General features: G+C 40.1%; 1 protein-coding gene across 7 annotated transcripts; it reads left to right on the top strand.

The window, feature by feature from the left end:
- Positions 1 to 890: 890 nt before the first annotated feature.
- ACOT9 (acyl-CoA thioesterase 9) lies at positions 891 to 23,910 on the top strand. 7 transcript variants are annotated; one of them, XM_017827146.1, is made up of 16 exons: positions 892 to 1,048; positions 2,279 to 2,370; positions 3,938 to 3,964; positions 6,994 to 7,039; positions 10,500 to 10,670; positions 10,764 to 10,801; positions 12,751 to 12,834; positions 13,425 to 13,528; positions 15,117 to 15,190; positions 17,263 to 17,330; positions 18,281 to 18,392; positions 19,508 to 19,598; positions 20,308 to 20,393; positions 21,203 to 21,290; positions 21,478 to 21,628; positions 21,882 to 23,910. In XM_017827146.1, exons 1-16 carry the CDS (start codon positions 1,035 to 1,037, stop codon positions 21,938 to 21,940), a joined length of 1,305 nt encoding a protein of 434 aa, XP_017682635.1. In that variant the 5' UTR covers positions 892 to 1,034; the 3' UTR covers positions 21,941 to 23,910. The 7 variants fall into 7 exon arrangements, with proteins under 7 accessions (XP_017682639.1, XP_017682635.1, XP_017682636.1 ...); XM_017827147.1 differs by lacking the exon at positions 892 to 1,048 and adding an exon at positions 1,299 to 1,410; XM_017827149.1 differs by lacking the exon at positions 892 to 1,048 and adding an exon at positions 1,312 to 1,405.
- The last annotated feature ends 2,661 nt before the right edge of the window (positions 23,911 to 26,571 follow it).

The following is a 26,571-nucleotide window of genomic DNA, read 5'->3' as shown; positions in this document are numbered from 1 at the left end:
CAGTCACTCGGTCTTTCAGAACACTTATCAATTCAAAACTGCAATCAATCACAAGTCTCATATAAAAAAGACACCAACTCTATTTTTTCAATTAGTTTTGTTTGTTTAGAAGCAATTTATCAAAAAGAAGGTGACAGTGAAAAGAGTGATCAGGTGTTACACTTGCAAGTAATGAATAATTCGGTAAATGTACTTTCACTGTTTGCTAGAACATGTTTTCTTGTGCCCTCATACAGCCTCGCTGGTGTCTTTGATAAGTCTTTGGCAAGGTGTGCTTAGCAACTTCATCGCTAACTCCTAACACCCGTATAGATCCAAGTACCCGGGAGGTGCGGACACGGTTTCGGCAAGTGCTCCCAGGTCTGCTCCTCACGGTCTCTGTGCAGAGCCGGGGCTGCCCCTCTGCCCGCGCACCCTGGTGTAGGCCCGATGCCCTCTCTGCTCCAAGGTTCTTCAACTCCCAGGAAAAAAAAACAATTCTGACGAATTAAATTTGTTGATTATTCACCTGTGCAAAGCGCTCGGCTTATTTAACGCAGCTGCGTTTTCCTAAATCGTCTTCTGCCCAGGAAATTCCGAAGCTCTCGATTACCTCCCTAGCAGTGCCCCCAAGTGACGGGCCGGGGCAGGAGGCCGCGTCCCCCCGCGGCCGTGTGACAGGAGCCCGCCCGGCCCCGGGCCTGCCGGCTCGGGGGGAGCCGCCCAGCCCGCCCTCCTGCGCCACAGGGAAAAAATGAGCATTAAAATAAAAAAAATCACGGTGTTTACTGAATACAAGCCCTACGCAGGGCCCGCCCGCTCTGCCGGGCCCGCCCGCTGACTAACGGTGTCCGGCCCCAACCTCCGCCCCCGGGAGCGGCCACGCTGTGCGGGCACCGGGACAGGGGGAGGCCGGGCCGGGGGCAGGCAGGGCGAGAACTCCCGGCTGCGAGCGGCAGGAGCACGCTCGGCTCTGTGCCCGGCGAGCCGCTGGCGCTGGAGGACCGCGTGCCTGGGGCAGGCGTGGCCCCGCCGTGACGGCCCGGGCGAGCACAATGCTGCCCTCCCGGTAAGGCGGCCCTCGAGCCCTCTGCCCCTGGCCCGGGTGGGGCATGGCGGCCGGGGGGGAGCCGGCTCTGAGGGGCGGAGGCGGCGGTGCTCCGGCGGGGCCGGTGGGCCCTGGGCAGCCGCCGCCGTGAGGGCCCCGGGGCGCGGCCGGGGCGGGGCACCCGAAACTCCCCCGGCGCCTGGGCCGGTCCGGGGCACTGGGCGGGAGGGGGGTCCTGTGGGACTGCGGGCGGAGCGGGAGGGCATCTGCGGGCCGTGCGGGACACGCGAGTCCAGAGGCTTCAGCAGTTACAGAGGCGTTTCAGAATTGCCATTCACGTCATCTCTGGTGCATACGAGACTGCTGGATTCTGAGGAGGTTTTGTGTGTGTTCCCTTTCACTCTCCTAAGTATTTCTGCTATATATGCAGATAGATATGGCCCTGCTTTTCTGCTGGTGCCTGAGGACCTTCCACCTTTTCTTTTTGGAGGTGAAACCCCTGTCCCAGCTGAAGAAAATTAAGGGACCAGTAATCCATGTTCCCTGACAGGATGATGCTGTGAACTGTCACAAGGGGTTTTACACTTGCTGACCCTCTGTGTGTTTTTGTGTTACCACAATTTTGCTTACTGGAGGAGTAGTGGTAGCCACTACCTGGTAGAACACTTACTGAATTGTGAGTGGATTACATTCTCTGAAGGGTTTCAGGGTTGTCCCTTCTTGTTTAATGGCTAAGAGGATTATATCCTCCAATTTAGGCTTGTCCTGAGTTGCTGCAGTGCTAACCCATGGAGGAGAAGACCAGGCTTAGCTCAGTGGGACTGCTTGGGAGACCTTGAGAAATCCTTCTTGGGATATTCCTCCTTCCACTGCTATGCATGGTAGAGAAGTGTATGGGTGGGGTCATGGAGGATTTTCTAGATGCACATGAACCCTGTCTGTGTTAAGATGCTACAGAGTAGAAGCTAGTATTGGGCCTAAGCTGATTGTCCCAGGGCATCTGAATAGTCAGTGAAGAGATTGATTACTGCCAGTGAATCATCCTTCCTTCCCGTTTGCAGATAAGTACAGGTATCAGCTGGAATTTCAGCTGTCTTGGAACTGCTGTACTGATTGTATCTAGTTCTAAAAATCAAGCTGAAAATAAGGAGTGGTGTTTCTGAAATAATCAGCATCCTTCCAAAATTAAATCCTAAATTATTTTCATGGCATTATTTTTAATGACACTAAATTCTTCTGCTCTGCCTGTAGGTTGTGCATCATGAGGAAGCTTCCTTCTGTTCTGGCTAGGACACTCACTTCTGGGACCACTGGCTCCCCAGTGCTTCTAGACATGTTTGAAGGTAAAGTAATTGACTGTACTCCAGAAGATTTAATGATGTTTCTAAGGAATTTATTCTTTCAGGTAGTGTCCCTGCATGTATTAATACTGTTTGCATAATGAGCATGGTTTTGGCTGTTAGCTCATGGTATAAGGGTTTAGGAAGCAGCAGAAAGTGACTGTATTTGTTTGGGTGTTAATGGCACAAGTATAATCACTGAAGTTGCAATTTCGGGGCTTGTCTGGTTCTCTAGTCTTTGAAGAGCACGGGTTCTTTTCTGGCAGGATAAATGCTGCTCAGGTTGGATCTAGATAGAAAGTCAGCATAGTACAGACAGGTACAATGGGACTGGAGAGAATGGCCAAGAAGTGGGGGAACTGAGTGGAAATAATGTCTTACAGAACTCTAATGTGTCAATACGGTTACTTTTGTAAACTTGGAGAAATCTTTTAATCGGATCAGCAGCATTGCCTTGTGAAATTGCTCTTGTCAATAGATCTTTGTGTGGAAAGATTGTTGCAGCACTCTAAAAGAATAAAGCATAATGTTCCTGTTTCAGAAGCTTTAAAACTTTTTTCTTGCATTCTAATCCCTTGAACTGAGAAAAGGGCAGGAGGAAAAAGGCTGGAGCCAGGTACAAATAATTCTTTGATGGAGTTTTGCTTGTGTCTGAGATCTTCTTTTCCCCTTTGTTTTCTAAACAGAAGTTATCAAGTAAAAGAGAAAATAAGGGTCATTCATTACTAGAGAACTTATTTTCATTGTTGTTAATAAATGCTAATTTAGGACATTCAGGGAGAGAAGCAAGGATACAGAATATTGCATATTTGCAAATATTATCCTAATTGTTTAGTTAGATATTTAAAAGGCCTGTAAAAACGGTGAAGCATTGAGGCCATCTTTGCCTTGCCTCTGATTAGTACTCCAATATTAGTACTTCAAGAGGTACTAATATTTTGAGGATTATAATAACTGTAAACATTTGAGATTCTGTTTCAAAATTGTAGCATTTAAATGTTACACAAATCTTTGCTGATACATAAACTACATTCCTTTAATTATGTATCCATGCATTCACAAAAACAAATACTTTTTCTTAACTAGCTTTTCACATGCTTCCTCCCAGCTTTGGGTCCCAGTTGTGAGTGCCCTTTCTTCTTCCATGGTTCTCCCAAAGGCTACATGAAGCAGGACTTTGGAAGTTTCCTCTGAGATAACTCTCATCCCACTTCCTGAAAAATGCTGCAGTTATTCTTTCCAAAGTTAATAGTGTTTGTCAACAGCATATGGTAGCACCAGGTTTGAAAAACTGTTTGGGATTATGCAGCAAGCAGATACCACAGAGTCAGTAGACAAGGAACTGCAAAGCTAACTTGTAAGGAAAGGACAAACTGAGTTGAAAACACCAAGATACTGACCGTAAATCAGGCAAGGACAGGTTGCTTGCAGTTACTAACATTAAGGAACATGTGCCTGAATGGAACTGAAGCAGGTAGAATAACCAGGTAACTCCTTACTAGATTAAATTAGATGTAAATTGCATTGTTTCTTTTGATTGGTAATCTAACCTGTGTTTTCTACTCCACAGGACATTCACCTATTCATGTGAATAATGGTGTGTTGTGGTAATCTGTACATATTAAAGTATTTGCTATAGCACTAAACTTACTCAGCTACTGTTTTTCCTTACTTTAGTATTCATGAAAAATGAAATGCTATTATTCTTCTCTGTCCACTTGCTTACAGCCACTTTGCCTTGGGTGAATGGCTCTGATCTTACTTGTGGCAGTATTGTTGGACCAGATCTCTGTCAGCACACTGTGTTTGTGGTGCTGTCCTGGATAACACATGTCTAAGAGGCTTGTGGGATACAAAATCTCTCACAGCAGCAACTCCTGCAGTACTTGGCTTCATTTTAGACATTGGAATATGCATCTTTCACCTGAGTCCCGACCAAGCTCTGTACCAAAACTGGTGGTCAAATACATTGCAGTGGTCTGCCTGAACCTGGATACAGCCTGGGAAGGCACCAGGACAAAAGATATGGATCTCACTGGCAAAGATGAATGCGGTGATCTTGCCCAGCTATCCTTGTGTCCTTTGCCACAGCACAGTGCAAATAAACTCAGACCCTGCTGCTCTGGCATTAATGATCCACTGCTCAGAGTTTAGAAGATACTGTGAAATATGCAACATGCTAATGATGGATAAATCCCATTTTGCACATTTAAGACATTTGCCAAATAATAAAAGAGAAATAGTTAATGGATTTTTGTGCTTAATTACTTAAGTTTCTGTTGTAAAATACATAATATCTAGAAGGGCAGTATAGTCTTTCCAAGAAGGAGGAAAAAAAAAAGAGCAAAACTATGTGCTTATGAGCTATAAAATGGACTAGATTTAGCTTGGCAACATTTTAGAAATGCTTTTGCATGTAGTCCCTTTTATTGTTAAGATAAAAATTGTGTGTTCTCAGCCTGGCAAATGTTTGTATGTCTAAAATTGAAATCAGAAGTATTAAATGGGAGTAACAGCTTATATACATTTTTGCAGGTTTGAACTTGAGATTTTTCAGAGCTTTTAAAAGGAAGATGAACTTAGTTTAAACAAGGAGAAAGTGCTGTTTATTCCTCCTCCATCCCAGCACAGTCTGCACTGTTGAAAAATTGAGGTTTTGTGTTCTAGAAGCTGTAACAGTGTTTCTGCTAACACTGCATTTACCAAGTGCATGCTATGGCAGCTTCCCAGATGGGGTATGAGTAACAGGAAAGTAGTACCTATTCTGTAAATAAGCCTGCTGCTTCTTAAATAAAAAAGAATCAGACCTTCTTCCCTTCAAAATAAAATCAACTCTCAAGATTTTTAATCACTTTCTTTCACTGGAATTTTTTTTTTTGTTCTTAGAATTAGTAGTGGAAGTCTTCTCATTTCAAAACATTTTTAGCCTCATTTAATAAATAAATGAGGCCTAAGCAATCTATTTTGTTTTGTCTTTGTTTGCCTATCTTCCTATCCCCCTCTTCTTCCAGAACCTTTTGTTGCTTGATATCAGCCAAAATAGATGAGCCGCCAATCTCAAAGGGAAATGTGTTTACACAAGCTTTGTGAAAATTGGCTTCTAAATCAGAGGCTTGTTAGAGTGCCAGAGCTAGTGCTGGGGTCACCCACAGACCATGGTGTTTGCTGGCTGTTCGAGAGTGACTGGGATCCATGTGCTGGCTGGCACTCAGCCCTTTGCCTGCCTCTGGCTCGGGCAGACAGAGCAAAAACAGGCTGGGAGTGTAGGGGCAGGGGCTGAGGGTGCTGCAAGGGAAGGAACAAGAAAGGGAAGGTTTGGGGTATTGCTGTGGTGATGCTTTGGGGGGACTTGGGCAGAAACCGTGTGAGAAGGAGGAGGGCTGAGCTGAGTGGGTCTGACTGAGAGAGGGGAATTTAAATCCTAGGGAATCATGCTAGACTCGCTCCAGGGTTCACAGGGCAGTTTGCTGATCACTGTGAACACTCTGACAGGGCATTTAGCTTGAAAAATGCCAAGCCTGATAAAGGATCATCTTGTGACTCACCAGCAGCCCTCTTTCTATTTCACCATGAAATTTTGGATGTTTTCTTGGTAGCCCTTGCTTGATATGTCTCTATTTTGTCCTAATACTTGAACCTCCTTATATAAAAAATATTTGCAAATAAGCAAGGAATCCCTACTATACAATCCTCAGCTTCTGTTTGGAGCATGGGAATTCTTGCTGTTTGTTTTCAGGTGTTTCCAAATAGCCAACATTTACCTGCCTGATAGCAATAGGGTAGTTTAATAGATTTGATGGGACCTTGGCACACAACCTCATCTGAGCAAGAGTAGAAAACCTGCTTGTGCAGATTATTCCTGAAATTTAGGAAAGATCTGTGGAGAACTTGTATTAACTCTGATCATAGAATCATAGAATCAGCTGGATTGGAAGAGACCTCTGAGATCATCAAGTCCAACCCTTGATCCAACACCGCTGCGGTTACTGGACCATGGCACTAAGTGCCACATCCAGTCTCATCTTAAAAACCTCCAGGATGGAGAATCCACCACTTCAATAGTACAAACAAGGCCAGAATAAATTTTTTAGGCCTGTCTTCAGTATCATAACATGGAGACTGCTAAAAATTTGGGCTCTAAAACCCTGCTGGTGAGAGCCAGGCTGCTGCTGTTACTTGCCTTTGTGGGTGGGATTGTTGAACTGCTCTTCTTCTCATTCCCTTTCTCACAGCTGCACTGTTCCCTTTTATGTTCTTTTATGACTTTCTGATTTATCTCCACAGTTTGTGTTTAGGCTGTAATATTTTCATACCATAATTCCTCAATCTGATCTTGATCCACTCTCTGTTTCAGCTCTTAATTAGCACTGGCAGTGACTGCACTAACAAACACCTTCTTGGCTGTACACAATAAGCTACGGCATCATGTTACTCAACCCATTACTGTGATATGCCTACTAACAGCATCAGTGAATTTGGCCAAACTTTTGTTTCTGGGCTGCTATTTGCATGAATTTGTTTAATTTTCTTGTTCTGGGATGAGGATTATGCCTTCTAACGCCAGGCAACCTCACGTTCATCACTTGGAGAACTAAGCTTGATTTGCTTTGATTTTTTTTTTTCCAGTGCGGAACAAGTTGAGGGATATAGTGGGAGCATCTACCAACTGGAGGTACAGTGTGCATTAAATGTATTTTACTTTATTTGTGAAACTGAGGTAGTTGAAACAAGGCTTCTGAATTGGTACTTTGTGGATCACAAACTTCTGAGATTTCTCAGGCAGAAGATCTTTAGCACCAAAGGAACAAAATATGTGATGTTGATGTGTAAAAGATTGTCCCGTTAGCTTTGAATCCAATGGAAGTTTAAGAGCTGTAGAGTCAGTCTGGCTGGCAATGTCATGTTGCTGTTACCTTTGAGTTATCTCTAAGTGGATTGCCCACATGGTGAATTTATCCTGCACTGGATTCAGAGGCTGGTTCACTGTGAAGCAGGCTGCATGTCACTTTGGAAAATTGTCACCTCAGCATCAGGGTCTCCTTAATCACGAGCATCTTTAGCATTTCCTTTGTCTGCTCTAACTTCATTTTTGACTAATTTACATATAATTTAAATGATTGATGTTTTGACCTTATTCAGGTTACCTTCCTCCCTCTCCATTACATTGACTAAACCAGAGTTGTCTGTAATCCTCTACTGTTACAATTCTGGAAAATTCAGTATAGCAGTTTAGGGGAATTCTGTATTGCAGCTTGTTTGGTCACGTGTGTATTGTTAATTTTCTTATGGCTGTGTTTGCTCTTCTTACACACTTTGTGCACTGATAGGGAAATAAAGAGTGGCTTACCTGGGTGGAACATCTGGAAGGTCTTCTGATTCAGTTTATCTAGGCAGAATTGTAGGCATGATAACAAAAGTGCCTGAATCCAGGAAGCTGATTTTTGCTTAATAAGAGTAGGGTCTGAGCATGAAGGGGCTTGAAATTTTCAGCGGGTCAGCTAGAAAGGGCTCTAGAAATTATTTTATGAAAAAGCTTTTCCCACAGCCCAGAATGGCTGGGGAGAAATGACTCCATATGGAAATACCATCGGAGGATTGAGATTTTAGAGGGCTCTGGTCAAATCTGACCCACTGCCCCCATCCTGGAAGGAGAGCATACTGAAGCCAGGATCAGCACAGCAGTGTTTTTCTTAGACAGGTATGTCTTCTGTGCTGTGCAAGATGCAGCAGAAATGGTTTACAGAGTACTGAATGCTTCAGCAGCCATGGAGAAGTAAAGCTGGGGAGACCATAGCTGGGAGTGCTTGAGAATGACAGGTTTAATATGGGGAGGTTGGGAGGGCATGGATCATGTAGCCTTTGAGATCCCACTTTTAAAACGCAGTGACAAAGAGCTGATGCATGTGGAGACTGAACAGCTGGGGATGAAATTGAGGCCACAGTATGACTGAAGAGGACAAATCTGAGAGAATAGGATGATAGGGGTCCTGAAATTGGAGCTAGGGAAGGACTGATGTACATACATCTGGATTGTTGGGAGAGAGGAGAGATGCATGTTGGAGGAACACCTTCAGCCATAAATTTTGTGAAAAGTAAACTTCAGTTTGTGATTTCTCTTGTAAAGGCCAGTGGCATTTTGTATTCATTTGTTATTAAAAAGAAATATCTTGCTTATATGTTTATTCTGGTTTTGTACTTAAATTGTAATTAAAATTATTAATCTGTTCCTTGTTAAATATAGTCTAGATGGAGTTGTGGACATTTCAGAAATAGATGAACATTTCTCAGAATGTTTAGGGCGAGTGTTAGTTATTAATTAGGTGAATTACTGTTACTGTATGACTAATACTGCAGTGTGTAACAGTATTTGTTTGTTGAAAAATGTTACTGAAGTGGAAGTCAAGAAGAGTTCTGCTGCTGACCTCAGAGGAGCCAGGATGGGACTGGTGAAAACAGAATATAATTGAATTTTTATTGTTTGGTTTCTTTGTGTTTGTAGACAAATTTCTGATTCACTCTTTGATTAACTTCTCTTAAACCTTTCACTGAGAGACCTTGGAAAAAAGTTTTTTAAAAAGCCTGAAGGTGAATCATCTTGAATGTTACACCTTTCCTTAATCATCTCGTATATTCTATTTCTATGCAGTGGCATAACTTCAAACATTAACCCTCTGGAGGAGGTTGTTATCTTTCTGTTTCTTCTGAACTCTGTGGTAGTCATGTTGCCAAGATGAGGTAAACCATATCTCCTGTTTATAACAAACAAACAAATAAAACTAACTGAAGTTTTCTGCTAGACTTTTACTCTCTTTGATCATGGATTATTCATATTTCCCCAAAACTTATTAAACAGAAAAGAGAGAATATAAATATGGTGAAGCTTGACTTTCTGAAATAAAACTCAAGCCAAGTAAGCTTGCATCTTAAATGGCTAATACCCAGAATTCATCCAAAGTCAAAACTTAAGACAAATTTTCTTTTTGGTGAAAAGGTTCTCTCTTTCTCCCTTTCTTCCTTTCCCCCCTCTCTCTCTTTCCCTCTCTCTTTCCCTCTCTGATTTTGTTAAGCACAGTATCACTGATCTCAGCAATGCAGCGTGCACAACTGAAGGAATGATGCATATCCAGAAGTTTAACGTTGGTTGCTTGGTGTTTTATGCCTTCCCTTGCTCTATGAAATGGATCCACAGTTTTGCATACTCCTTGGAGCTGTTGCATGTTTAACCCTTAGGTTTTTGATAGATTTCTAGGGATGTTATGAAATATTTGCTTTATTTGGTTAGGTTGCACTTTTAAGAGGAGGGAACTTTGGTGGAACAGGTAAGAGAGAACATTGGGCAAGACTGTTACATCTTGTAGATACCTGTGCAAGGAATCAACTTGATAGACTGCAGAGAAGTGACAGTAAGTTGGCCCTTGTTCAACTGTGAGAGTTGCAGCCCCTCTGAGTTGGTGATGCTGGAAAAGCAGCTCTGAAGGAGCAGTGCTCCCTTCTCTGTATTTTTTCTTTCTGTAACTTTTCTGTATAGTTGTAAGATGTCTGGGTAGGAAGAGAGAGAGAGAAAGAAATAGGTTAGTTTTCCCTGTCTTTTAGCTTGCTGTATGAACTGATGCTGTAAAGGGGCAACTCACCTGTGGATGATAGCAAATCTTAGCAGGTTAGTTCTCTAGTTCTTAGTACTAGCCAACATGGTACAGCTGCTTTACTTCTTGGGAGAGATTATAAATTGTTTAGTTCTTTGAAATTGTCACTGTGGCAAGAGTTGTGATACTGTAGCTATGGAAGACATGAGTATGCACAAAAACTCATAGGTTAAATTATATCTGATTTGTTCTTTTCAAGGGGAACCATTTTGGTAACATTCAGAATTAGATTAATTTTGTTCATAAGTGTGAAGTATGTGCTTGCCACTTGTACACAAAGATATTTCAAAACTTTCTGCAGTAGTCTTGCTTAGCATCTGTCATTATGTGCATCTCACTTTCTTTTCAAGGCTCACTTACTGTGTCTTGCTATTTTTACAACGTTTTGGTTTTCATTTTGATAATCATCAGTGTGACATCTTTTAGCTAGGGTTGCAGTTGTGTTGTCATACTCTAGACAGATTGTTTGTTTTTTTTTTTTCTTACCAGTGATCATGTGCAAGCAATGCAAGAAAGAAAAGCTCTTCATACTTTGCTGGCAAAACGTCAGGAAGATCTCCCTCCCAGAAGAATGAAGGATAGCTACTTGGAAGTTATTCTACCTCTAGGAAGTCAGCCTGAAATAAGAGAAAAGTACCTGAATGTACACAACAGTGTAAGGTAACAAAGCAACCATGTTACACATACAGGAAACTTTTAACTTCCATTTGCTATGTAAGTAGGTATTTAATTGTCAAAACCCCTGTCTTACAGATTTGGAAGGATCCTTGAAGATCTCGACAGTTTAGGAGGTATGTATCTGTGCCCTTTTAAACACTCCACAAAGTGATTTTGAGTACTGCTGAGCACTGTTTGGTGTGATACAGTATGACCTCAGGCAGAGAATCCCATAATTGTGCTATCTCAAAGGGGAAGGAAAAAAAGAAGACACTGATGCCGGAAAGAAAGGATGGATGATAAAGAACAGACAGAAACAAAATTGTTCCACTTCAGCTTCTTGCCTCTGTCAAATTTTTAATGGACTAGTTACAAGAATAATTTACTGAAAAGTGATTCTAGATTATGAATCTGCATTGAGTGTTAACTCAGACATAATTTGCACAGTGTGTATTGAAAATTAAAACTTACGATTGTTTTTTCTTAAAAAAAACTCAACAAAAACTGACAAAAAACCCAACAGAGGTTGGAAATATTTTAATCTTCCCTTTGGGGTGAAGAGTGTATAATCTGGAAAGAACAGAATGTAACCAGTGAGAACAAATTAAAAACAATTGATATATATTCTTGGATTCTGTCTCCAAATTGATATTAAGGGTAAAACCGGCTCAGTTATTTAGTGAGTTAGCATCCTTAATTTTTTTTTCTTCTTTTCATTTATTTGTGGGCTTGAAAAGTTAAAGATCTTTGACTTTTGTATTGCAGTTAAAATAAGTGCTAGGTTGTTAATAGAACTTGGAGATACTTTTATCTTAAAAAGTCACCAGGTGACTTCTTCTTCATCAAAGTTCTGTAGCTGGTTGGGAGCTTTTCAATGGAGGTTTTTGACAAAGAATTAGTGCTTATTAAGGGAAAGCTGTGAATGGAACGTTTTTTTTCTGTTCCTTCTGAGGATCCAGATTCACAAAATTGAGGAAGGCAGAGAAAGAAGGGAATGTATGTCTATCTAGGATAGACACAATAGCTGGATGATTTTATGTTTCCCTCTGGGAGGTGGAAGATAATGGCTTCAGCACCTGTCCTGAATTAGAAAAGGAGACTTCAAACTGTTGGTTACCCTCCATTGTTAGATGAGAGGAGCCTGTTTTTCATTCTGTGCCTTGTTTATTTTCCCTGAAAATCTGTGAAGACCTTTTTTTTCCTGTGATGGCACAGAATGTCTGCCTTGTTTGCAGTCATACTGTGCTCCAGTCAGTTCAGCTGGGGATGTATTGTTTTGGGTTAATCAAGATTCTGTCCCAATTACAAAATATTCAGGATGGCCATATTAATGTAACGAGTTGATAGGCATAACAGGTTTTAGAATTGTGTCTCCAGTAATTTTAGGGGAAAACATAGATTACTTGGAAGGACAGAGATCTTTCTTCTCTTATCTTGTTAAGTCCAAACAGATACTTTTGATTATGGAAATCCGTGTTGAGTGAAAGTCACATGAGCACTAGGACAAACCCTATTTTTGCAGCCTTGAATTACTCTAAGGAGTCTGTTTACTTGGATGTGCTCTTAAGAACAAAGATAGTTAGTTTAAATAGTGATTTTGCTTTTAGTGACTGCAGTGTGATAAATATCTCTGACTGTGTTTTCATGCCTGTAAGGCACATCTTATTTAATCTTCACCTCTTTAAAGGAATCAGTATTTTAAAAGCCCTCAAATAACATGTATCCTTGGACAACCTGCATGAAATCAAAACAGAAGATAGGAAGAATCTGAGATAGTGGGCTTCAGGGGTAGAGGAAAGAGATTATGTGGGATTTGGAGTAGAGTGATGAGTTGATTTAAAGTGCTTAGTTAAATTTCTCTTTGTAGTGAGTAAATATGCATAAAACTGAACTGCTGTATCACTGTTTTCTTTATAGCAATCCCATGTGTTACATGCATGAAAATGTGGAAGTTGGGCTTTCCTACAGTAGGATATTTTAGTTTGTGTTTTCCAGGTACTTCTCATGCTTTGCAAAGATGGCTTTGATCTGCTCCACTAATGATTTTGTTAAAGAGCTGACTCAATTTTTGTTCTCTCCATAGTTCTTATTTGCTACACTCACACCAAGCAGGAAATGCAGCCAAAGTCTCCCTTATCCATAGTCACAGCTCTGGTGGATAAAATCAGTAAGTGGCAATTTGGTCAGTAGAAATGGCTTCATCTGTTTGTCTTACTCTTTCAGCAGCCACTGCCTTCCCATGGTTGTTGAGGATACCTTCTTCACTCTCCTGTTTAGTTCACTTCATCTTGTTTTGGCCTTGAACTCTCAAGTATTGTGGCTTTTGCTGAAGGAAGGAGAGAAGAGGATTTTGTAGTGCTTTTTAGCATTTCATATGTCACTTCAAAATACAACTTGCATGCTTTCTACACTTCTATGTTTAGTTTTCTCTTGGCACCTGGGTTTCTTAGCTTCATTATGGAACAGTGTTTGTTCTGGTGGAGTTGGGACCTTGCTTGTCTCACATGTTCTGCTTAACACCTCCGGGGGTCTGCTGTCCACCTGTGTGACTGCTTCCTACTCCAGTTCTGGCTTGAGAAGTCTGGAAAGGCAGAAACTGCAGACTAGCAGTTTGGTCCTTTGCAACAACCGGCTTTTCTGGGTTGTCTTTGTATGTGTTGCCACCTTCAGAATGCAGAAAGGCCTTAGAGAATCTGGCCTTTCTAGTATTAGATGTGAGTGATCTATCTCCAGTAACCCCTAATGTTTGTCTTGTAGATTTGTGCAAGAAGATTATATATCCAGACTGTGACATCAAATTCACAGGCAATGTTTCTTGGGTTGGGAAGACCTCAATGGAAGTGACGATGCACATGCTGCAGGTTAGTTCCTGTGACTTCTCTCCATCTTATGACAGGCATGAGGTGCTTCAGGGGAAATTCTGGACGATGGCATGAGCAATCTAAATTATATATTCTAGACTAACTTTCTGAAGGGCTTGAGGCAGCCCTAGTGTTCTGAAGACCAAGACAGCTTCCAGTAGCCTCGATGCAGCAAGGCAGTCTTGCTAATCTTTCAAGATATGCATTTTTCTTAACCAGTATTTTGTATTTAAAGTGCAGCACAGTACTCCTACTGAAAAAAATAAATGTCTGTGCTCTGCATGCTCTCAAATAAGCTTCTCCCTGCTTTTGAAAAACTTTATTTTCCTTATGCCTTATCATTTTATAGATTTATGAATTTTAATGTTGGTATTCAGACTTGATGTTAAATTGTATCTCATGTGCTCATCTTATCTACTGTGTAGCATAATTTTTTTAATGAGTTATTAAATAATAATGGAATATAAATTAAGGCTGTAACTAGGCTACACTATGCAGGAAGCAAAAGGAACATTAATAATTAAATTTAAAAAATATTAACATTTCTAATAAATATTTACTGTGAATTCATTAGTTAACTGAAACATTAATTCAGTTATTTAATTATTTAGAGTAAAAAAGATATGCTATAAACACTTAAATGATTGGAGTGAGTCCAGAGGAGGGCCACTAAAATAGTCAGAGGGGTAATAGTCAGAGCACCTCCCCTGTGAGGAAAGGCTGAGAGAATTGAGACTGATTATCCTGGAAAAGAGAAGGCTTTGTGGTGACCTAATTGTGGCCTTCCAGTACCTGAAAGGAGCCTACAAGAAAGATGGAGAGGGACTTTTTAGAAGAGCCTGTAGTGACAGAACAAGAGGCAGTGGCTTCAAACTGAAAGAGAGTAGGTTTAGATTAGATATTATGAAGAAATTATTTACTGTGAGGGTGGTGAGGTTCTGGAACAGGTGGCCCAGAGAAGTTGTGGATGCCCCATCTCTGGAAGTGTTCAAGGCTAGACTGGACAGGGCTTTGAGCAACCTGGTCTAATGGAAAGTGTACCTGCCCGTGGCAGGGGGGTTGGAACTAGATGGTCTTTAAGGTCCCTTCTAACTCAAATCATTTTGTGATTCTATGATTCTGTGATAATTCAGAAAAACAGATAAATATTTTTTGATTCGCTTGGTCTCCTTAAATAAAATCTTTTATGTAGAAGATAATGTTACACCTTTATTGTCAGAGTTCCTTGCAGTGCTGGCATTAGTGGCAGTTTGGTATTAACAAAAAAGTATTTTTCAGCATTTTTAAGAATAAATGTTAAGTGGGTACTTTTACAATGCCCGTGTTGATTTTCTCCTCTCCCAGCTGAAAGCAGTTAATAAGCATTCCCTGCTAAATGTTTTACTGCAGAATTCCTGAAACTAAAGTTTTAATTTGCATTATTTCCATATCTTTGACCTATTGTGAGAGATGTTGGAAGGGATGACAGAATGTGAAAGTAAGCAAAATTAGCGGTGTGGTCACATAGTTGATGTCAACTAAAGAGCTTGCTAAGCATGTTTACAATTTTAAAGTTTAATAATAATACATTTTTTTCTGTCTCTCTTAGCTACATGATGGTGATTACAGCCCTGTGTTAGATGCAACCTTTGTCATGGTGGCCCGGGACCCAGAGAATAAACGGTAATTTGTAGGACAGGAAAATAGTTTTCTGACTCTTGCTGTGCTGAAAATGGCAAATGTGGCAGCTTGCTCTGTATATGTGGAAGCCCTATAATGTAGGTGTTAAATAAATCACATAGTCAATGTTTTCTGCTTGGCAAGTGTTACCTTTCCTGTGACAAGCTTCAGAGTATTGATTTCAGCAGTCAAATGATACCAGGATTTGCTGGTAGTCTTGGGAGCTGACCCTTTTCTTTAACAGATTTTCTCTTCATTTGAGTGACTGGCCTGAATGAACACAAGAAGTGAATAAATCTGCCAGAAACCCACTTGCATTCTAGTAGTTGTTAGAGCTAAAGATAGAGTTTCAGTAGTTAAATAGTCTTTGAGTGAACAATACCATTAATTCCCTAATAGACACTTGATAAGTGTCACCAGAATAATTCAGGCTGCAACTTGCATGTGTAACTAACATGGAACTGATAAGTATTCCCACAGAACTTTAAAAACCCCTAACCACTAATTTTGTTATTTTTCTGGTTTTACTTTATCTATAATTCCTTAGTCATTAAACTAAGAGGCTGCTCAGTTGCAGTTTTGCTTTATAACTCCAGCATCAGATAAATGGTTGTATTTCTTAACCTCTTTCCTGTATAGCCCGCCAAAGTAATAAACTATTTCCTCTTTCCAACTAGTTTAAATAATTGCTTGTATTTAATGAAGAAGGGTGTGTTTAATGAAGGGGTTTTACTTTATTTAATTATGTAGTCCTGATAGCATTAGAAGTAGTTTTTAGTTTGGTTTCCTTCAGATTTTTTTTAGAACCAATGAACATACTATACATTGAGAAAACCACTTATATTTATGGTTCCCATTCTAAGGACTAATTTTGCAAAATAATTACATCAAATCTGATGTCATTATGCACTAGCAGATTGACTGAGGACAAGCCTACATGGACTTGTGCAGATGGATGCAAACTTCAATGTCTGTTGTACAGGCTAGCTGGCCACAAGCCAGCTGTGTTTCTGTCCATATAAGGAGGGTATTTATGTGAGGTAAAAACCCTTCAGAGAGGTACAGGGTACAATAGGTTGGCTGTAGTGCCACAGAAACGTGGCTGTGTGCCTTTTGGACTATAGCAAACTTGCACCTCAGCAGCTTGGGGCTTGGACAGGAGAGCTGAGGTAGGTGTGTCCTGAGCTGAGGAGAGGGGAAATAAACTCTGCAGTGGAGAAGGAGCTGCTTTGTCTTCAAAATCCAGAGGTTTAGCAAACCAGGAAAGAGCAGTTTGTTATAGGAGAAAAGATCCTCTCTCTGTGTGCCTCTTGTCACCAGCACAAGTAAAGACTTGTGGAGGTGGATTGTTCAGCACATACTTTGTGTGTATGTATATGTTGTTTGGAGCATTTGTATAAATGTTGAAAATAGAAAAATAATAATTAGGAATTACAGGAAAGAATGGTTCTTGAAAATAACTATTTGCCTTTACTTTTGAAAATAATTAAATGTCATATAATTAGGTTAAAGTAAACTTACTTGTGCAGTAAAATAAACATAAAAATTTGTGCCCAAGGCATGTCATAATCTTCTTTGATAAGTAGTACACGTGGTAAACAGCTTTTGGCTGTTGATAAGGCTGTCATGGGAGCATGTAGATTATAAAAACACTTGCTAGCTATGCCACTGTGCTCTTTCTATTCCAGGAGGAATGGTACCATTCAGTTTTTGGTTTAGTCTATCCTAGATCATCATGGCTTCATTTGCTGAGTTTCCAAGCAGCTTTCTGCTTGAATAATCTTCATTATAATTTATAGGTACAATTTTATCTTCTTAAGAGGGAGAGACGCATCTCTTTCTTAATTACACGAGGTAGTGTTTGGATCACTTAGCTGCCTCTTCAGAGTTAAAGCTAATGGGATATTCTTTTGGCAGCTCCACATTATGAAATAATGCAATTATTTCTATGATATAACCTGAAGTATGTCTTTTCATCTTGTAGTGTGTATGTAAGCAAAAATGGAAGACTGTTATAATGTATTTATAGAACGAATTCTTGAAGTTTGTAATTTAAAAAAAATTCCTCTCCGTAGGCCAGCATTTGTTAATCCACTCGTTCCTGAGAGTCCTGAGGAGGAAGAAATCTTCAAGCAAGGGGAATGTATGTCATATTTCCTGGTAGTATGTACTAAATCTGCCTCAGGTTCAACTTAATAGCTGGAAGGAAGTAAACTTCAGCAGTTTCTGCTACTTAGAAATGCTCCTAATTTATTTAATATCAAATTTTTTTTCCGGCTCATGTGTGTCAGTAGTGTAAGAGAGTTTCAAAGCCTGCTATCACATACTTGGAAACTATTTGGCTAAACTGACAGATAAGGGTGCTCCTGATGTGCCCTGCACACCCCCTGGACTCCTGTGTTTGCAGGATGCTCCCTCCACTTCGGGTCTGAGTGCAGCCCAGGCTCTCCTAATGCTCTGACTGATGGATTACCCCATGGTGGACCTGCTAAGTGCATCCCAGCTCCTTGCTATCTGGGTGCCCATGTTCCCTTAGGACAGAAACTGAGAAAAAGAAAAGGGGGAGAGCAGGGGAAGGAGTGTGTAGCTCCATCTTCTTTTATTCCAAGATGAAGTTTTAAAGCAGAGAATTAGAGAAACATTGAAGACTGAACAAACTGGACAGAAGATCCTTTAAGCTAAAGTTTCAATCATTGCAGTCTTTGGTAACGAGTTCTGTCATAAATTTCCATTCTTGTACCATTGGCAAAGCCCGAAGGTTCTGTAGGGTTTCTTGTTAGATATGTTTCTCTGTACTTTGAGGGTAGTACTCAAGTTTTCTGTAGAAGCAGTGGGTATCATAGTACACGTATTGAAATTCTTCATCAAAGTGGTGAGGTAGCAGTAAACTTCTGCTTTATTTTTTCTTTGATGCAGTCAATTCTAAAAGCCAACTTTGGGTTTGAATTGATTGGACCATGAAGTTACAGCTTTTAACTTACAGGGGAAAAAAGAAAAGAGGAAAGACAGTTGATTCCAAGTTAAAATTGTCAGGGCCATTATTTGTTTTTTTTTCTCTGAACTCTAATACTATGAGTTTTTTTTAATATTTAGTGAACAAGCTGAGGAGGATTGAATTCAGCACTGCTTCCTTACTGAAAATGGCTCCCACTGCAGAAGAAAGAAACATTGTGCATGACATATTCCTTCATACTCTGGACACAAAGTAAGAAGGGGAGTGGTGGAGGAGAACTGATGTATTATGAAAGAGAAAAGTGCCTTTTGAGTGGGTGCTCGTAAGAGGGTAGTCTGGAATAAATGAACACATTTAAATTCTGTGGCATTTTATTTGGAATGTAGGTACAAACTTTAATGTGACATCTGCAGCTCTCAAAAGAGTCTTCAGTTGTTACATAGTGTTAGCTGTGCCAAGATGCTGAAAGGGACACTCTAAGCACAAAGACCTGAGCAAGCTGTTAGGAATGATCTTGAGGAAAAAGGTTAATGATGTTTAACCAAATAAGGGAATGGATTAGTTTTGCAACCATGACTTGTACAGTCTCAGAGTTTTCTGCCATGATACCTAGTTATAAAACCTGTGAGGACAGGAACTGGCCATATTATGACCAAATAACTTTGTAGTGTGTTTTTAAATATAATACCTGACAACATTATTTGAGAGAGACTGTTGTTGGCATACTTCTCTTATATTTGAGATTGATGTGAAATCATCTGATGCCAATGGTGATAGAACAGTGTTTAATGACAGTAGTGCAGTGTTATATTTGTGATAATTTATAATTTTTTAAACATTATACAGTTGTTATTTTTAAAGCTGTTTACTAAAGGGAGACGTGCTTTCCCTTAAAATTAGCAGATGTATTTTGTACACGTTCTGTCTGGATTTGAAAACCTCAAACTGTCTGTGTGTTTGATGTTGAATTATTCTGTTAGCTCATTGTGTGCTTTTAATTCCTATTATGACTTAAAAAAACAGAATAAGGTTTTTCTGACAAAGTGTGTGCTTTGTGGTTGTGATTCATCTTTTCTTTCATGTGCTTTTCTCGAGCCTCATCAGTCACATAAACTTGAACAGTAGTAGAAGTTTTTGAAGGATCAGGAGCGTAGGTTTATTGCAGTAACAAATCAGAGTTACTTAGATAAGGCTTCAAGGTCAGTTGGAACAGTGTTTAGTGACACCTTTTCTGTTTTGGGGTTATTTTGGTGTTCCATATTTTTGTGGGGTTTTTTAAATATGTGTCTGCATTTAATATTTATGCATTTTTGGCTGCTGAATTCTGCTAATTCTGTAGACTGTAAAGTTTTTTGTCTCTTCCAAAGGACAGTAAGTTTCCGGAGTCGTAAATTACCACCCAATTCAGTGTGGATGGAAGATGCAAAGCTAAAAGGCCTACAGATTTGCCATCCTCAGGTATTTTGAAAAATATTAATGAATTACAGAAAGGTACTTAAGAAGTAACTTTAAAAGGGAATTTTTACAAGGACATGTATTGACAGGAAAAAGGGTAATGGCTTTGCACTGAAAGAGGGGGAGTTCAGATTAGATTGTAGGAAGAAATTTTTTACTGTGACTGTTGTGAGGCACTGGAACAAGTTGCCCAGAGAATTTGTGGATGTTCCATCCCTGGAAATGTTCAGGGCCAGGCTGGATGGTGTTTTGAGCTCTGGTCTAGTGGGAGAGGTTGAATTTTTATGTAAGATTAGTCAAACCATTATTTTGTTTCACTTCTACAGTCCTTGCAATGTATTTAGATCATACTTTCTTTTGCCAGTTTTTTGTTATTTGTATGGGTTACCACTGCAAAATAGAAGATTTTTAATGACCTTGTTTTCTTACTAGACTATTCATCCTGTGTAAAGAAATTCCTTTGTAAAGTGTTTGCAAAAAGTTTGCCCTTTGGTTGCTGACACAATTTTGAGTTGTTATCTCGTGTTTTCAAATGAGTCAGATGAGCTCCTAGTAAGTAAAGTTGCCTTGGGCATTTTGAATTTTGCATGTATATTTCAGTAGTGCTTTTTATATATTCAGGTCTTGGGACTTCTGTTAAATACTGTAAACTGAAGTGCAAACTTCAACAGAATCCTTTGAAAAGAATTTTGATTTTTGTTTCTACATACAGGAACGGAACATCTTCAATAGAATCTTTGGGGGTTTTCTCATGAGAAAGGCATTTGAACTGGGATGGGCAACTGCTTGCAGCTATGGGTGAGTTGTAGGCCTGGAATATTTATATAATCTAGATCACTATGCACATATACATAGGTCAGGAAGGCCAAGCTAACCAACCTAATGACTATCTGAGCTGAGAAAACCTAGGTGTCTAGTAGAATCTTGAACTATTAGTGCACAGTGCTGTTTTACTTAGGGCACCTGTTGTATTTACAAAGAGATTTGCATCTTGCTCCTTGGAGCTCGGTTTTTAAGCATCACTTGTCAACATAGAAAATACATCCATTTTCTGTTTTCTTTTAACTTACCAAGGTATTCAGATGAACTTTTGAAGATTCATTTTCTTTGTAACCATATAAAAAAGACATTCTAGCAAATAAATATTACATCCTTTCATTCCATACACAAAAGGAATGGTTTCTGAACTTCTAGTAACTGCTTGAGCATGACTGAAGTCATCACCCAGCAAAGCTCTCTCTCTGTGTCAGTTAAATGGAGTATGCATTGCCTGATACAAAGTTAAGTGGATTGTGTCAGTGCTTGGAAAATTGAGGCCTGAGCAATGGTGGCATGAAGATCATATAGCAAGTGTAAGTCATAGGATAGAATAATGATGCAATAACATGTCCTTAGAGACCATGTACTTTTATTGGTGTGAAAGATTTCCTCCAGTTACTTTTGTCTTTGGTGATGACATAACTCATTAGCACTTCCTGTGGCCTCTTGTTTAAGGAAGAGATTTGTTCTCTAGCAACCCTTCATTAAAATGCTGCCAATAAAATATTTTAAATTTCTCCAACCATCCTTTTTATTCTTGAGACAAAATTTCTTTTTTGCTTCCTCAGGGGTTCCAGACCCTTTATTGTATCTGTTGATGATATCATGTTTCAGAAGCCAGTTGAGATTGGATCCTTATTACTGCTTTCTGCACAGGTAGGAGTTGATTTCTTTTTGAAAAGGAGCAGACCTTATCTTTGCTGTGATCACTGCCAGTCACTGATAATAAACAGTGCACTATGAGAGCGTGTGACTTTTCTTGTTAAATGGTGTAATGAAGTCTGTTGCAGTTTTCAGCACCAATGGCAAATTACAAGCTATAATTCTTGTTTTAACTGTGTAGGTCTCTTACACGGAAAAAAACTACATCCAGATTCGAGTGCACAGTGAAGTTTATGATGCAAATACCAGGGAGCACCATACTACCAATATCTTCCATTTTACATTTATATCAGAAAATGAGGTCCCACGGGTTGTACCTAATACATATGGAGGCAAGTATCCAATGAATATATTGTCATCATAACTCTGTAGAAAAGATGACTTTCTCTTGAAACACTGGTCATTTTAATAGATGAACTATTAGCATTTGAATAATTTAACAGGATTTCATGGCAACCCACATTTATTTTATGCTTTGATGACAGTGTGGATTGCTTCTTGCTTTTGCCAATCTATGTAGTTGTAGTTGCTCAGTATTGATACTAAGTTCTAATATGGCTCTCTCTTTTCTCCACTTTATTTCAGAGTCCATGTTGTATTTAGATGGGAAGCGACACTTTGATGCAGTCATGAAAGAAATCTGACAGGCACTGGGTGCTGCATCAGCAGTGTAGCAGCACTGTCTTGGAAAGAGAGGGCTAAAGGACAGGTGCTTGCAATACTCAAAAAAACCCCCAACAACCACCCAAAACCAAACCAAACCATAACAAACCCAAACTCCACGACAAAATCTGCCTTTTTAGTGCTCTTTATGTATTTGCATATATTTGGATTTTTTATTGTTTGCTACTAGAATTTGTTGAAATCTACATGCCAATGCTATGAAAAAAGGCTGAAAAATACGGTTTTGGCTTTAGATAGCCTCTCTTTTTCTGCTTTGAGAGATCTCATTACAACCTTTGCCGTCTTGTCACCATCTGCCTTTGTTCCCTTAGTAGCTCTCCTTTGTGTTTCCCTGACAATGGATAGAAGTTCTGTCAGAAAAATGTGTGCAATAGGTAGATGCACACAGGTGGAGCAATTTGACCTACATTCTTGTGTGAATTAGCTTTAAGGTCATCATTTTTTTTTAACAGGGACACATGTATCTAGGCAGCAGCATAGGCTCAGAAGTTACTAGTGTGTACACAATGTAAAGCAGGTGTTTCCCATCAGTGGGGATTTTACAAGGTTATTGCAGCTTCTGTTTTGGATGGATTCACATTCCCTTGGGAGGAAACTGATTTTTGCAATGAAATGAGGTGGCCAGGTGGTATCTTCTGGCATTCTGTTTGTGTACAGCCAGTCCTTGCCAGCCTCTTCTAACTTTTGTTTTGTTTGTTTTAATATATAACAGTAAGTGAGTTCCTTAGTGAATTATTTCTCATGTCCTGCAGACTAGAGACCTGATTGGTAGGATTGGGTGGGACTGGGAAATGGCACTGTAGAACAGAACATTTTGGTTTATTAAGGATTGGGAACAAAAAAGGTAAAATGCTGCTCAAATGATAATGGTGATGTTTGATGCTGGAGTTAGGGGTTTAAAGAATCTTTGTTGAGCAGCTCCCAAGTCAGCTGCTGAATGGTGGGAGGATCTTTAACCACTGAGGGGTGGTACAGCTAGAGGACAGCCTCCTCCTCAGCTGGATTATTTACCTGGTTCCTTGACGGACTGAAATGCAGTATGAGTATTGCATAGGTTGGCAAGTTTATCTGTGAAGGACAGAGTACTTTCCCACCACAGAGAGGACTCTATGGTGGACATAACTATGGCAACAGGAAGTAATAGGAAGAAAGTAATGGATACTGAAGTGCTTCTGATGTAATGGAGAAAGTTTTAATAATCTTGAGTATCTGGCAGATACAGCTTAACATCCTGAAATCAGGAAGGTGAGGGGATGGGAGGCATCAACTTTTAGCAGTGAATATAATTATCACAAGCACAAAACTAGACCTCTGATACCTTCACATCAAGACTGATATCCTGTCTGGTCAAGACACACAAAGAGGAATTCGGCTCAGTGATAGTTAAATGGATGACATGTGATGCCTAATGATACACAAGAACAGACTCTGACTTTAGATAAAAGGTTGATAAAATAAAGCAGCATGTTATGCTTTTGTTTCTGAGTAAGAAAATCTGAGAAATTCATAATTAGGACCAGTTTCCTTTGGTGCTAGGATGGCATGAAGTTCATGGCTCCTGACAGCTAATTGCTGTTCCTGTGAGGAGAGTGAGCGTTGTAATAACCAGCATGTTGCACATCAGCCTTTCCTTTCTAAGACTCAGCTGCTGTTACTGATGAGTGGGATCAACAGCTTTCCAGTGGAGGCACAGGGGTGTTGCCTGCTCAGATCAATGCATTGCCATGATAGTAACCTCTTGGTTCTTTCTGTAGGGTTTCTCTCTTCAGCCATACTCCAGTGCTGACTCAGCTGTATGATTTTATAATCTTTTTCTTTAATGATTTTAATGCTGTGGAGATATGTTGTATTTTCTGGGCTTCTCCCTTTTAAAACTCTTTGGAAACTCAATATACTTGACTGACTACACAAATAAAAAACTGAAATTCTGTCTCAGCTTCTTCCCTCCTCACTGCAGGGATCAATGTTCACTGTTAAAAAATAAATAGGAAGGCAGGAAGTGGAGGGATCTGTTTCAGAACTATGTATTACTCCTGACTATCTGCAGGTTTTTATTATTGACCCAGTGGTCCTATTTGGGTTACTTTTTTATAACACTTGTAAGTTAAGGGGATACAAAGTTCTTCTTCTACTGCCTTTTCAGCTGCATTTAAAAAAACATAATTATCATAATTTCTAAATTCAGCCTTTGGGAAGGGATGGGGGAGGAGAAAAGGTAATAGAGTAGGGAGGAAGGCATGACATCAGAACCTCTGGACACAGTGAAGAAGATGAATCTTTCAAATTAAGATGCTTAGAAAAAGTGTGTTCTCAAACTTCATGATAACTTAAGCACATACCACAATGACAGCATTTACAGAAATGTATGTACAGACATACTGAATGTGTGTGTATATATATACACATATGTAAAAGATACTATATGTCTTTCTGTTCATTACTATATATATGAGCTCATGCATTTTTTACTCTGAGAAGGTAACTCCAAGTTGTCACCCTCTCTGGTGATAGGCTACATGTGTCTTTGTTCCAGGGTATGCATGCTGCTTTATACCTTTGTGTGTGAGAGAAAATTGTTCTCAGATCTCAGAATTAAAATATTTTAACATAGTAATTAATGTTGGGTTTATGTTGAAACCTAATGTCCAACCCATCACTGCTGTAGGTGACTAACCATTACCACAGAAGCCTAAAGGAATTGGTAGATAATCTTTGTATTTATAGTTAGCCTATCCATATAACTGACTGTGGCTCTGTAGCGGGAAATTAATGTTTCTGTGGCCATCATGTCTTGGAATACCATGAGGAGGGGGAGCAGGATTGCCTCCCCTTATCCACTCGCTTAATGGTGATATAAAAGGAGATTTATGTGGGACTGGCTGAACTCAGTGCCCAAGAAAGCGCTTTCTTTTAAATGTTTTTATTTTTCTGTGGCTAAAAAAAAATATTAAAATTATTACTCAAACTTACAGCTTCTGATGCCCCTTTTTCCAATATGCACCATTCCTTTGCAGGCATGTCGTGGTGTTCAGCACTCTGGGAAGAAGCTTGGATGAGCTGATGCAGCAGGGGCTGCTGAGAGAGGGTTTTAGTTCAGAAACCTACTCTAAACTTACTGCATGCTCAGTTGGTTTTACAGCACATTCAGTCCAGCCTTTGTCTGGTGACAGACTGGTTTGATTGCTGATCCTCCTCTGAATGCATTTTTAACTAGGTGTGGGAGAGAGGATGCACAGGCTAGGCACTAGTTAACAGGAAAATAAAAGGGTAAATATTCAGCTTTCAAGAAAGAGAAACTGGGGACTCCTTTTGTGGAAGTTGTAATTGGATGATGATTTTGGAGCACTTGCCCTGACAGCAGAGATCCTTATCTCTGCAGGGCTCCTGTCCGTGAGGCTTAGGCACTGCTGGGAATTGGCTGCTCCTTATCTTCTCTTACACAGCACAAATGGGAGGTTGCTGGAAGAGGGGAATGCAGCTCTGGGGACTGGTCAAAGGAGAATGCTACAGGTTGTGGTCCTTGCTCACAGTGTCACTTCTTTACTTTATCTGGTAGCTGTTCAGCTCTTGGCTTTTTGTGTTGAGAAGACAGCTTCACAGTGCTGTTATTTTTATCTGAAATTCATGCTTCTTCAATACTTCTGGAAGTGACATCCGGGTCTCAGCTAGACCCATCCTGCCTGGGGAGGTGGCTTTCACCTGCAGACCTCACCACCACATATATTTTAACAGCTGAGAGAGCAGTGAGAGCAGTCGAGGGGTGTGAGAGGCTTACCCAAAATAGCAGTGAAAGTTGAAGACTGTGTCTCTTTATTATATAGTTGCTTTGCAGGAGCATTTTTGCTTTTTCTGCTGAAAAGACAGGTTCACAATGGCATCTGCATTTCATGCACTTCCAAGAGAGGCCCCTGAATACATCCCAGGATTTGGGAAAGCAAAGGTGTGTGACATCTAATTCTTCCACTATTTCAAACCTCAGGTGAGGAGTACTGGAAGAACAGACTGCTTTGTCATTTCTTCATTTCAAATATGTGCGGTCACATGGCAACTCATGTCTTTGCTTAAGGACTATTTCCCTGAGACCTTTTATGCCTATTGAACTGCATTTAGAAAAAAAAAATATAATTCCTTAGCCAATTCCTTACTGCATGCATTGAAAATACCAACATGAATTTAAAAAAGGCTTCAAAGCTGATGCAGCTACACTGCTGTGAGCCTAAATTTACAGTGGTCAAAGTCTGCAGATGGCCCCAGTTTTCTTCAGTCACTAAGTGTTCTCAGTCCTGTTTTGTGTTCTTGGCTTGGGGTTTGTACAGCTTTTGACATCTGCTTTAGTTTGATGCTTTTGCTGCTGTATGACCTACCATGATACATCCTGTGGTTTTGTTGCTGTAACTCTCTACTTTCCTGGCTCCACAAAGAACTGTGGCCTGGGTGGAGCATGTTCAACACGTGGGTGATAACTCATCTCTGCCTTCAGCATGTCTCATTGGCTGGCTCAGTGACCTCTCCTGGCTGGAGAAGTGGGCAAAGCCTCTGGGGAGCAGGGCACAGACACCATTTCTAGTGGAGGCACAAGTGTTGGGCTTAT

This window comes from Lepidothrix coronata, unplaced genomic scaffold (assembly GCF_001604755.1).
Source record: "Lepidothrix coronata isolate B3197 unplaced genomic scaffold, Lepidothrix_coronata-1.0 Scaffold135, whole genome shotgun sequence".
Lineage (NCBI taxonomy): Eukaryota > Metazoa > Chordata > Aves > Passeriformes > Pipridae > Lepidothrix > Lepidothrix coronata.
The sequence above is the reverse complement of the archived record's forward strand: the minus strand, read 5'-3'. Positions and strand labels throughout refer to the sequence as shown.